The sequence below is a fragment of the Carex rostrata genome, chromosome 28 (assembly GCF_964058835.1).
Source record: "Carex rostrata chromosome 28, lpCarRost1.2, whole genome shotgun sequence".
NCBI classification, from domain to species: Eukaryota; Viridiplantae; Streptophyta; class Magnoliopsida; order Poales; family Cyperaceae; genus Carex; species Carex rostrata.
Window position 1 is genome coordinate 2,242,501 of NC_135945.1, and position 13,704 is coordinate 2,256,204.

Sequence of the window (13,704 nt, forward strand, 5' to 3'; positions counted from 1 at the left end):
TGATCTGTTAATTTTACTGTATTGCCTCATTAATTTTACAGTATTCATCTTGTCATTTTACAGTATTCATCTTATGGAAATCTGAAGGAAATAGATGATAGAGAGGCGAAATGGAGTATTAATATGTTAATTTTACAGTATTGCATTGTTAATTTTACAGTATTCATCTTGTGAAAATCTGGAAGAAAGATGATAAAAAGGCGATATGGAGTATTGATCTGTTAATTTTATAGTATTGCCCCGTTAATTTTACAGTATTCATCTTGTCATTTTACAGTATTCATCTTGTGAAAATCTGGAGGAAAGAGATGATAGAAAGGCAATATGGAGTATTGATTTGTTAATTTTACAGTATTTATCTTGTAATTTTACAGTATTCATCTTGTAATTTTACAGTATTCATCTTGTGAAAATCTGGAAGAAAGAGATGATAGAGAGGCTTCTTACTCATCCGAACAATATTCAATTGAAAATTCTACTGTATACAAGATTCAATTTTACAGTTCTGCTGATTCAATTTTACAGTATACAAGATTCAATTGTAAATTTTACTGTGTAGAAGATTCAATTTTACAGTATACAAGATTCAATTGAAAATTTTATTGTATACAAGATTCAATTTTACAATATACAAGATTCAATTTTACAGTATACAAGATTCAACCCAGTGCGGACGCTAATAATTAACTCTAACTGCCAATAACTTTCTATAACTGTAATTTCCAAAAGTACAGTTAGAAAGTACATTTATTTTGTCCTGTTGTGCAAGTTGCAATATTTTTCTAACTATCATGGGACCACTTCAAATAGTTGCTGGATGTTTTGTGATTAACTGATATATTTTATGTGATATATTGTATAATTATACAGCATGTAGAAGTAATTTTACAGTATTCGCGCAAGTCAAAGCTGTGGACAAATGGTGAACAAAAGGCTTTGGACAATTAGACGCTTCCGTTTGCCCAATGTTATTCGCGTTAAGGGTCAAGGTTAACCGGATTTTCAACCATGATTTGAATATCCGCTAATAACTTGTCGAAATTATTGTTCTCTGTCATATCCAAAGGAACATCTGCATTCAATTCAACCATCTGTACATAATAAAAAAAGTATATATAGTTCATTATATTGAGCATGATTCCGAAAAAGAAGATTAATATTAATCAATTAGTATGATTGAAAACCAGTACTAAATTAAATCACACTGAAATACTGAATGTGTGGTAATCTTAAGCATAACCCAAATGTACATTTGGGTTCAGTGAATATATTGATAAATTTGTTAACAAGAAAAATAAAATAATTTTTTTACCTTTTCTTTGAGTAAAAAAAAAAAAAGGTCCTGATACATTACCTGGTGATTCAACCAGCCGTCAGTAGTTGCAAAAATGCTTGTGCTAGGTCCCAGTGCACTTATATTCTGGTTACAGCTGAGAAGGTGATCATTCTTTGACACTGGCTCTTTAGAATTCCCATTGGTATTATGATATAATTTAGGCTCCTGAAAATGTGCATTCAGTTCGACCATCTGAGCAAGAATACTAAAGTATAGTTCATTATATTGGGCAAAATATGCAAAAAGTAGAATAACCAATTAGAAGAAAAATATGAAAGAAAAAAGTAAATGAAATCACACTGAATTACTGAATTCTAATTGGTAATCCGAATATTAACCTATATATATGTTATTAGGGGATGAAATAAAAGGTAAAATATATGTTAACATTTGCTGAACATCAAACGAAATATATTTATAAATTTGTTAACAAGAAAAAATAAAGAATCTTTTTAACTTATTTTGAATGAAAAATTATTATATCGTTAATCCATTACCTGGTGACCCAACCTGCCCTCAGTAATTGCAAAAATGCTTGTGCTTGGATCGGTTTCAATTCTATTCTGGTTATCCATTGGCTCTGTAGAATTCGGCTTGAAATTATGAGGGGCCTGTACATTCTGTTCAAACACCTGTACAAGAATACAAAAGTATAGATCATCATTAATTATATTCAGCACGATGCCCAAAAAGTATAGAAGATTAATCAATAAAAATAAAAGTATAAAAAAAAACATGTAAATGAAATCACACTAAGATACTGAATTCATAGTCATTTTTAGCACAACCAATATCACCTTATGAAATAAAAGGACAAATTTATGCTAACATTTTTTGAACATTAAATGATATATATATAACCGAATTTTTCAAAATGAGTGTTTTTCATTAAATAAAAAATAATAAAAAATTCAGAAAAACAACGATTTTTAAAAATTATAAAAAAATAGTAAATTTAAAAAAATTAAATATATAAAATTTGGTCTCCAAGCATATTTCAATATGAAGAACATGTTGAGAAGTTTGAATTGACTATTTGAACTTTAAAACTAGAGATGTAAGCAAAAATTAAAACCCGCACTTTAATTTGCACAATATGGTAGCCTATCTCTCTCACTATATATATATATATATATATATATATTAGGTTGGTTAATATCAAATCGATTGTTCCTGAGGTCTCATGCAATGAAGTTATTTTTCAATTTTCAAAGTCCAAAAAATCGATCCAAACCGTTAGATATGATATATATATTAAAATGTGCTTGGAGACCAAAATTTACATCAATTTTTTTATTATTTATTAAGCCACATTGAAAATTGCTCATCCAATGGTGCATTGCAATGTATAGCCCCTTTTGTACATTGAATTACAAACTATTGGATTCGAAGTACAAATAGTTGATTTGAATAGCTCAACATGTTCTCCATATTGAAATGTAAATGGAGACCAAATTTTACATTTGTTGAAAAAAATTACATTTCTTTTGGAATTTTTGAAAATCGTTGTTTTCTCAAAAATTTCTGGACCATAGAAAAACAATGATTTTAAAAAATTCTAAAAAAAATCAATAAATTTTCAAAAAAATATAAAATTTTTGTCTCCAAACACATTTTAATATGGATATCAAATTAAACAGTTTGAATCGGTTGTTTGAAAATTAAAACTGACAATTTATAGTCCAATTAACAAGAACTATATATTGCAATACACTATAGTCCATCTCTCTCTATATATATAAAACCCATGTCGATAATTTTTTAACAATAAATAAGAAAGAATAATTTTAACTTATATTTGGGTCAAATAAATATCAGGCCCTTAAACATTACCTGCTGATCCAACCTGCCCCCGGTTTCCACCATTAATGGTCGGTCATCCAACTTATAGCTAGCATGATGGTGAGTGCTACAAGACGAAACCAGTCCTTCTAACGTATCTTTATCTAGGCTTGGATTAGCCCATTGCTCAAAAGTCGCACCACTTCTTGGGTTTGTACCGATGTAGTTGCTATGATGACTACTTTGCCCCCCCTTCTCTAGGGATGAATTTGATTCAAAAATCTGCACAAGAATACCAATGTGCAAATCATCAATTCAGAGGCACCAAAAAGTAAGAAGGTTTTAACCGAAAGTACAACTACTGAAGAATATAACCGAAAATACAACTACTGGAAAGCATTGAACAAGATCACATTGAGTTATTAATAACTCTGAGCATAACCTTTGTAATAAACTGCATAACCTATCATTTTTTTGTACCATGAAATGAAACACATTCATAAAGTTTTACAAGAAAAAAATCATTTTCTTTTCCTTTTGACAAAATACTAGGTTCATTAACATTCTTTCTGCAAACTACTAGGTTCATATAGATTACCTGATTATAGCCAGAATTATTACTTAATAGTATAATTTGCTGCCCGTTATTTTGGTTGACACGGCTTGGTGAATTGACAAACTCCGGTTCATGATCTATTGTTGCAGTCAGTCCTATTATCTGCACAGAAAACAAAAGGTCGGAGAGTTCATTGCATTGAACCGCATGACAAGATGTCGAATAAGCAAGCAAGATGATAAATACATGGAAGAAAAATGATTTTGAATACAAGCACATTGCACTCTCAAAACTTCATAAATGACATTTAACAACCATAATTTACGGTTCATTCTTTATATAAGTGGTTGGAGTTTGGAGGAATTACGAATAAAGATTACGATACTGTGTGGAAGGTCAATATTTCTTTTAAGATTAAAATATTTCTATGGATGGTTAAGAAAAAAAAGTGTACTTACTAGAGTGAATTAGAGTAAAAGAGGATGGTAGGGGATGTGTCTTGAGTGTTTTGTGGCGAAGCTGAGACTGTAGATCATTTCTTTGTGCAATGTCCTTTTATTTGAAGTATTTGAAATTGGATAGCTAAGTTGAACAATTTTCCTTTTGATTATACAACTATTGATGAATTATGGTTTATTGATAAAGGTATTCCTTTGAAGGATAGGTTACTGATAGAATTACTTAGAGGAGCTATGTTGTGGTCAATATGGCTAGCTAGGAATAAGTTGTGTTTTCAATGAGTTAAGACAAATTCCAAATCAGTAGGGGCTCAAATTATAGCTATGACGCATTTTTGGGTGAAAAACAAATGCTCTGGTTCATTGTTGAAGTTATCTTTATTGCTTCCTACTGATATTGATTAAATTGTGATATATTATGCAAATATATTATTGCAAGAGGGGCAGAATGGTCAGGAAGGGGTAATCAGGGGCTGCTGCCTATAGGTGGATCCCATCCAAACATGCATCAAATTGATGTAACAAAAGATTTAGTGTAGGGCTCGGTTGGTCTTGACTAGATGGATTTTGGTTTTAAGGGGCTGTTTTGCAACATCATAGTTTTTTGTGTGTAGGTTCTGGATATCTGTTATGTTTCAGTTTGTATTTTCTTTGCTTTAGATGTATGTTTTACATTTTTAGTTTGTTTTTAAAGAGTCTGGTACCGATTGCTATGACATTGTAGATTTCTTTTATAAAAAATCGGTGGGTTACCCACTTTTATCAAAAAAAAACAATAATAAAATGGAAAATGTTATCAACATGTACATGATTCTCCCATTACCTCAACTTTGGCTTTTTTTTGCCTTTGTGTGGATACATCTGCTTCCATTATGGTCTTCATGGTAGTGCCATGACTACGTTTCCTACTGAAGAAGAAATAAATGTAAACAAGATGTTACTGTGCAAGATAACGTAGGAATAATAGAACATTGGTATTATTACTACAATGTAAGGATTGAATTCTGGAGCTGATGTACAATTTTTATTTCTGTAATTTAATTAATTACTTTACAATAGTTATCAAGGTTGGCTAAGATCAAAGTGGTAGTTCTTGAGCTTTGGTGCTACCAATTCGTTTTTTATTTTTCAAAGTTCAAAATGTCGATCCGAACCGTTCAAGTTGTTCTCCATATTAAATTGTGCTTGGAGACCAAATTTTACATTTTTCTGAATTTTTTACTATTTATTAAGCCACTTGGAAAACAGCTGATCCAACGGTGGCTTCTGATTTTACTGTTTTGTTAAGCCACCGTTGAATCAGCTGTTTTCAAAGTGGCTTAATAAATAGTAAAAAAATTCAGAAAAATATAAAATTTGGTCTCCGCACAATTTAATATGGAGAACAACTTGAACGGTTAGGATTGATGTTTTGAACTTTGAAAATTGAAAAATGAATTGGTAGCACCAAAGCTCAGGAACTACCACTTTGATCTTAGCCAACCTCTATATATATATATATATACACACACACACACATTAAAATATATGAAAGTGTCAGGATTATTTGTCAGTAACTTTCTGAATTTGTCGACAAATATATATAAGTATATATAACCAAAGAAACTCATTAAGATCATTGAACCCATGGTCTTGTCTCTATAATTAGTTATGCATGCGTTAATGAGTTCCTTGTGGAAAAATTTCTTACGGATTCCTCAATGCAGCTTCAGTACTGTGCTCCTTTGGGCTTGCTGCTGGTATTTGATCCATCTTCCGAGAAAAAACCTTCAAGTGCAAAAATAGGTACAAAATATTATCTGGGGTGAACAAAAGTGATTGTTTAACTAACAATGTGATAATTGTGTATGTATATATCTATATATAATTAAGATGTAAAGAAAACATGTAATTAGAAGAAAACATGTAAAGCCCATCTTGTAAAGCCCATCTTGTAACTGGTAATGTGGAAGGTACCAAATCAAGATGTACATCTTTAATGGTTATTTATTTTTCAGTAGAATAATTTCACCTCAGACTTGTGGGCAGCAACTGCTATTATTGCTAACGGGTTGGTTAGTTTGAAAAGTGTGAACCATATGTTGCATAAAATGGGAATCATGTGCATAAACTAGTAATGCTCGAGGTTGGTACTAGCCAAAGGGCAGAACACTATTACTGAGAAGCTCAGAACAATAATATTCTGAGAGATTGTTTTCATGTCACTATATTTTACTGCAATTAGTAGCAAATAGCTGCAAATGGTTGTCTAATTTGCTAAAGATATGTATCTTAGCTTACCTGTACTATGTAATCCTTTGAAAAATGCTTCATAAATTCACTTAGTTCTCCTCCCTGTACAACTCGCGCAAAGAACATCTGCACAGAAAGTTATGCCAATTTGAAGAACACAAAAAATGATATAATGCATTAATTTATGAAAACATTCTATGTGTCCTGGCTTACCTCAAGATCTGACAGATTATAGTACCCTGTTGTATTTTGAAAGTTACCACCTGCGGTACCAATAAAGGATTTACATAAAAAGAATAATGTACAATGAGTAGCAGATTATTGAAAAGAGCTCGTGGTAAAGGCTACAATGAGTAGCACATTATTGAATTGGATGCACAATATTTTAATATAACAACGCATTACAAATATTTCAGTTACTTGCTACCTTAGTTACCATTTTGAAACTACCTTACTTCTATTATTGGGTAAAAAGAATGAAAAAAGAAAGAGCTTAAAACATAGGTTAATTAAACTGCCTAGTTATTTTCATTGCCTTGCATAAAGCAATGTCATTAATGTCAAGCTTGTCTTAGCATCCATTTTCTATTTTGATTCCTGTGATACTAACCAACATAGGCCACGATTAGGCCAACAGAATGTCACTAAAGGAAAAACCGGAAAAGTGCGTGAAAAGGAGATGTTAATATAGCATTTTCTGCTATTGCTGCTGCTGTGGCTGCTATATATTGGATAATATGATTTGTCTGAAATTATAGCTGTGTCTGATATAGTATGGTTTCACCTCTTTCCCCATTGTTGCTGTCTGTATGATCAATTTCCTGCAATGGAGTTGTTATCAACCAAAATCAGATTGTGACTTTGTGGTTTAAAAGTTTAAAAGTTTAAAAATGAAGTCTGCTATTTTATGCATTAAACAAATACATAATGCACGTGTAGAAGACCAACTCCTATTGTGAAACGCTCATTACGTACGACCAGAACGGGCATTTACCATGCGATTTTGGGATTTGAGTTCTATAGTGGAGGTTTTTCATGAGAAGACAAGACTTGAGATGCAAATGCCAAAATACATGCCACATATAATTACAACATCTAATGCATACTCGTTGGATGATGATTATAGAACCATGAAAACAAGAAGCATAAGGAATTACACAAGGCGGCAAATGAGTTGAATTTTCTCTCTTTTAGCTTAAGGCGAAAATATTTCTTTTGAAGAAGCGATTAAAGATGACAAATGGTGTGCTGCTATATGGATGCAATTGAGAAAAATAATATCTCATAACTAACTTCTCTTCATAAAGGTTACAAATCGATTGGTGTCAAATGTCTGTGCAAGGTGAAATCTAGGATACAAAGAAAAAAGGGTGGAAAAAGGATACAAACACAAGGCCAACATTGATTATGAATAGTTGGTTGCGCCAGTGGCTCAAATGGAAACTATTCGACTATTGATTCCTATTGTCGTACAATTTAAATTACATTTTTTTGACATGCATGTCAAGTCGGTCTTCCTCAATGGGATTCTAAAAGAAGAGAGGTGGATCTATGTATAGCTCAAGGGATGCTCAGCCATGCTCATAATTAACTTTTTTATCATATATATAAAAATTTAATTAATTTTTTATTTCTCTTAAAGATTTTATATAATTCATCATCCCCATAAAATATCACGTGTACATTCAAATTCCTTTCCTGTCTAAATTTTCCAGTTCCACCCATCGATTGATGTTGAGAAACAATGCCCTCAACCCCCCCCCCCCCCCCCCCCCCCCCCACCCGCGCCCGATATAGCTTGAAACAAGCTCCTACAACTTGAATCACCCGAATTGATTAGTATTTTAAAGAGCACAATTTCGTGCAATGCATGTTTGAATAAGCACTTGATTTGTAGGTTGAAAATAAAAATATGTTGATTATAGCTTTGTATGTGCTGATTTAATTTTTACTGGCAACAATAAATAAATGATTGATGAGGTTACGATGCGCAAGTTTTAACTGAACAATTTGGGACTTGTGCCCTATTTTTTCAGTCTTGAGATGAAGGCAACTTTGTTCCACAAGAGGCCTATCCAAACGAAGTTATGAATAGATTTCAGATGCATGATTGGAAGCCGTTTAACACACCAGTTAATTGTGGTGCTAAGTTGTCTCACCATGACAAAGGAACTGTGATTGATGCAACTTTATACAAAAGCCTAGCTAGTTGGTAGTTTAAGGCATTTGTAGTGCTAAGTTGTTTCACAAGAGGCATTTTATATGTTGTTGGGCTAGTAAGTCCGTATATAGAGGAGCCAAGATCAAAAAATTGGAAAGCCATTAAATGGATTCTTTGTTACATAAAAGATGCTCTGTTCCTTGTTTATTTTATGATTCATCCTCTAACAATTTTAATGCTTTTGGTTATTCAGATAGTAGTTCAGGTGGAAACACGGATGATAGAAAGAGCACTTCAGTATTTGTATTTATTATGGGCAATACGGTTTTCACTTGTTCTTCAAAGAAGTAACCAATCAGGACACTTCGACAAGTGAGGCGAAATATGTGGCAGCAGTGGCATGCTTGTGACATGTATGTAGTTTAGTTTTTTTTTTTGAAGGTTAGCGGCATAAACCGGCTAACGTTTGTATTGATAAAAAAAATATTATAATTTACATGGTCCTATTATCACTACAAGAATGAGAGGAGTATTCGCGACCGATACTGTCGGTATACCGTCGCAAATACTACCGTCACTAATAGAAAAAGTACTTTTATGACGGTATACCCTCGCAGATAGTCACTTTTATCGTCGCGAATACTCTTCCATTCTTGTAGTGTATATATTCAACTAATTACATTTCCACCCGTACGTAGTTTAGTTAAGAACATTAATTACTACTTAATGAAATTAATTTTATTCAACAAGTGCCTACTCACAATTATGTGGATATCATGTCGACAATCAAGTTGGCAAAGAAAACTGTCCCTCATGAACGGAGAACATATTGATGTGAGATTTAATTTTGTTCGGGAGCATGTGAAGGACAAGAATGTAGAATTTATACTAGTCAATAGTGGAGACCAAAGTTGTCACTATTTTTACAAATTCATTTCCAATCAAGATGTTTGAGAAATTCAAAAATCTTCGCGGCTTGAAGAACGGAGAAAAAACTAAAATTTAAGAGGGATGTTAAATTCTAAACTTAATTAGTTTAAAGATGTAAATTTCTTTTAGGAGTTCTAAAGATTTATCGGAATTAAAAACTGAAAATAGAAATTTTATTTATTATTTTGGACAAAGTGGTTGTAATAATATTTTAATTGTTTTTTTATCTATAAAATTTGTCTTCTGTCTATATATACATAAAGAGTTATTTAATTTGTATTAGCAAGAGAGAGGAAATGATAGTTTGAATGAGAAATTTCAGAACATACTGTTGAATTTGTCTATCTATGCTCATCCAAAATTTATCTTATATTTGTCAAGTTTATGGTTTAATAACTTATAAATTTGATACTTAATGCATGAATCAATTAATGTATCCATAAGGTGCAATGCCTGTGTAGAGGACCAACTGCAATTGTGAAAGACTATATATCTCTACCTACGATCAGAAGAGCATTAATTAATTTACCATGATTTTTGGCTGCTGATGAGAGTTCAATGGTGGTTTGTCATGGACAGACTTCTTATTATCTACAGTAATTCGGCATAGTGCATACTGGGGCTGAAATCAATTGGAATATGTCTGTAATTAGAGATGAGTTTAAATATAAACAAGAGAAAATTAAGTACACTTTCATCCCAATATAGGGTTTCATTCTTTACCTTATCCTCCTTAGGTAAGTACTCAATCATGGTGTATTTTTGAAGTCCCGTTCCATCGTTTGTGGCTTGCTGTTCATTTGTGCTTCCAACAAATTTGAACTTGCGTACATACCAAGTGGCCTGTTTATTGTCCTTCTCTTTCTGCTTGCGATTATTCCATGTGCCACCTCGTGATGCCTTTCTACGAATTCTCTTACCTCCTGGGAAGTAGTGAAGGGGAGTAATTACCCAAGCTTCATCTTTGTCATTTAATTGTGCCTTCCAGTCATCTGTTGTTAGTTGCCACTCAAAGAAAATTAGGGTATAGGGTTTAGAGTTGGAATTGGGGTTAGATACAAAGGGAGCTAAAATCAAGTAATAAAGTACCTTGATAAACATCCACAGTTGGTATATCTTTAAATTTCTCGGGCGGAGTATCCTTGAGAAAACCAATGGTGATCAGAGCTTCAAAAATAAGCCTTATGCTTTGGAGCCCATCATCTGTGTTCACAACATAAAATTTATTAGAGTTGGGGGAAATTTGTCTGTTAAACGGAACATAATCATACCAGAAAATTTAAATTTGGCTTCTAGATATGAGCAAATATACCTCCATATAGGATGTTGCTCATAATGTGAAATTAATGCGGAGCTAAAATTAAACCTCTCAAGGTATTCACTCGGAAGTGGGCAGTACAGTACTAATAAGAGAAGTTATCCCCGGGGAATTTGTGGGCCAGTGGGGAAAGTAGGGAAAGGTTTGTATCCCTTTATGTCGTGTCCATGGCGGATTAGTAAGAATGAAATGAAAGTAGATTGTTTTTTTAATTATTTATTTACCAAACTCCCGTGGGACGGGGGTAGGAGACGACAATGGTTTTAGAGGAAAGGAGTTCTATTTTTTTAATCATTTGTTACCAAACGCGTGGTTCTTATAAGTTAGCTACTATATAGTAATATTTGCAGGATTTAGAGTCAAACATGAAGACCCCTGCTTTTATCCATGCCAAATATGACTATTTGTTAATCAAATCAAATGGGTGGGTGGGTTGGGGGGGGGGGGGGGGGGGGGGGGCGGGGGGGCAAAAAGGGCGGGACATGACCCACATTTTTTCTCAAAATAATATCAAATATGACTAGTTCACGATCCCAATATTAAATTATTTTGTTCGTTGGTTCTTCGACGTACTATAAAATTATTAACTTTTGTTCTTGAATATTCTATATTGAATCCCAATCAAACCGGCCCTACTTTTTATGTTTATTTAATGTTTTTGTCCTGGATTTTACCAGGGAGAAGCAAACCAAACCAATCGATCAGATTTTGTTCAATTCTATCTCCAAAAGGTAAGATAGAATGCCAGTTTTCTGAATAATATTTGTCGGAAACTGTTATATTTTAAAATTGTTAATTAAATTAGAGAGAACCATAACAAAATGCAGTAATACAAATTCCATCTCTTTATCAGAAAACACATGTTGAACTATTGAAAATAGTATCTTTTAATAAGTAGAACAAGTGTGTTTTTAAGTTAGTCTAGTCTTTTTTTTAACTCAATACTAAATTCTATCGGATTGATTTTAAACAACGAACCTAAACCGTTGAAACCTATCTACCTTACAAGTGATGCATCTATATGCAAAAAAATTAAACTTTCAAATTAATTTAAATATTTTTGGCATGTAGACACATTACTAGTAAGTAGATGGATTTCAACGGTTCTGATTCGTTGTTTGAAACTAATCCAATAGATTTTAGACTAGAGTTCACAAAGAAACTTCATAAACCTAAAAACACCATAGTTATACTCATCTTTTAATATCTAAAATTACTAAAAGATAATGGGTGTATTGAATCCTTTAATAAATAAAAAAAAACAAGATTGGAAAGTGGACACCAAAAAAGTATTAATCAATTTATATTTTCTGAGTCTGGTTCCAATTGACTTCGATCTTCATTCCGAAAGACATGATGCAAAAAATTATTAATCAATTAGGAATTAAACGAACAGCATAAGCACTTCTGAAAATTGTTAATTAAATTAGGGAGAACAGTAACGTAGCTAGCGCAACAGTACAAGTTCCGTTTCTCTACAAGAAGACACGTCCATGTTCAACTCTGGAAAATTACATTTTTAATATCTAAAATTACTAAAAGATGTTAGATGAATTGGAGCCTTTAACATGGAGAAAAGGTAACGTCCCCCGGGCTACAGTTCCCCGAAAATTTCCGTGTATAAAAAGTCTTCTCTTTTTAGCTTAATTCTAACGCGCTTTCAACTGCCACAACTGCCATAATTTCAAGTACAATATGTATGTTTACAGAATAACATGTGTATGTTTACAGGATAATATGTGTATGTTCATAGGATAATATGTGTATATTTACAAGATACTATGTGTATGTTCACAGAAGGTGGTCCACAATAGCTGTCATGCGTTTTCAACAACTTTCAAGCATTTTCATCTGGGACCACGCGGTTTCATTTGCAGAACATCCATTGAACTTGTTTATAGGATTGTTGTCATAGTATTACATGACCTAATGAACTTGTTTATAGGATTAGTGTAAAAAGTCCGGAGATTTTCGGAGGACTGAGGGCCGGAGACTGTTAGCTGCTTCCATTAATATGTACTATCTAACTTGGATCCTCATTCTGAAAGTACTATTTAATTTGTTTGGAAATGGCCCATTACAAAATCCTCTAATCTTAAAAGCCTGCTCTGGCCCAAAGGAGTAAATATATACCCTTCCTAATCTAACATGCTAATAATTAACCTACGTGACTTTTATCTATTTGTTGTTCAATTCGACCATACATTTTTTATTACATACTCTATTTACATACTACAAATATTTATTTACATGGCGTGACAACTCTTCTCATTTACAAATAGAAAAATTGACCATTTGTACCGGAAACCAATATATATGTTAACAATTTTTCTTATACATACTACATATATTAATTTTATTAATAAGGGATGAAATGTACATACTTCTATTTTCTTGATTATATTCTTTTTTTTTTTTTTTTGATGGTTAGCGACAAACAGTCGCCAACGATATATTAATTAAGAAAAAGTTTTATTTACACAATTTTGGGCTAAGTTAAAGCAACCTAGCCTGATAAAAGAGAAAGGAAAAGAAAGATGTAAAATTAGTTCGAAAATGTGGTCGCCAGAAGGATGCAGTATGCCCCTCCTGGCTCCATGACCGCAAATGAACTAAGCAAAGCGCGACCAAGAAATGACATCCAGAGTTGTATCATTTATCAATTGTCTCACGTGGCGCTTCTTGTTTGTGAAGTACCGCCTATTCCTTTCTCTCCACAGGGCCCAAGCACCCGCCGCCCAGGCCACACTCCACATTCGTCTTTCTCTCGGGGGTTGGTTAATTTGTCCTTTTTTCCAGGCATCTGCTATGTCCTGACCTCCTCTATGTGGTAAGTTGAAGTACGCACATAGCCCTCTCCAAAAATTCACCGCATAAACACATTCCCATAACATGTGATTCCTAGTTTCCACCAACGTATTTCCGCAAAGA

At 32.9% G+C, this 13,704-nt stretch overlaps 1 protein-coding gene across 1 annotated transcript in view; it reads right to left on the bottom strand.

The window, feature by feature from the left end:
- Positions 1-977: 977 nt before the first annotated feature.
- Positions 978-13,704, bottom strand: part of LOC144545496 (uncharacterized) — a 171,766-nt gene continuing 159,039 nt past the window's right edge. The window contains exons 4-6 of the mRNA XM_078294065.1: positions 1,834-1,968; positions 1,355-1,528; positions 978-1,091 (exon numbers count right to left, since the gene is read on the bottom strand). Of these exons, the coding sequence (XP_078150191.1) occupies positions 978-1,091; positions 1,355-1,528; positions 1,834-1,968 (423 nt within the window). The remainder of the gene's footprint in view (positions 1,092-1,354; positions 1,529-1,833; positions 1,969-13,704) is intronic.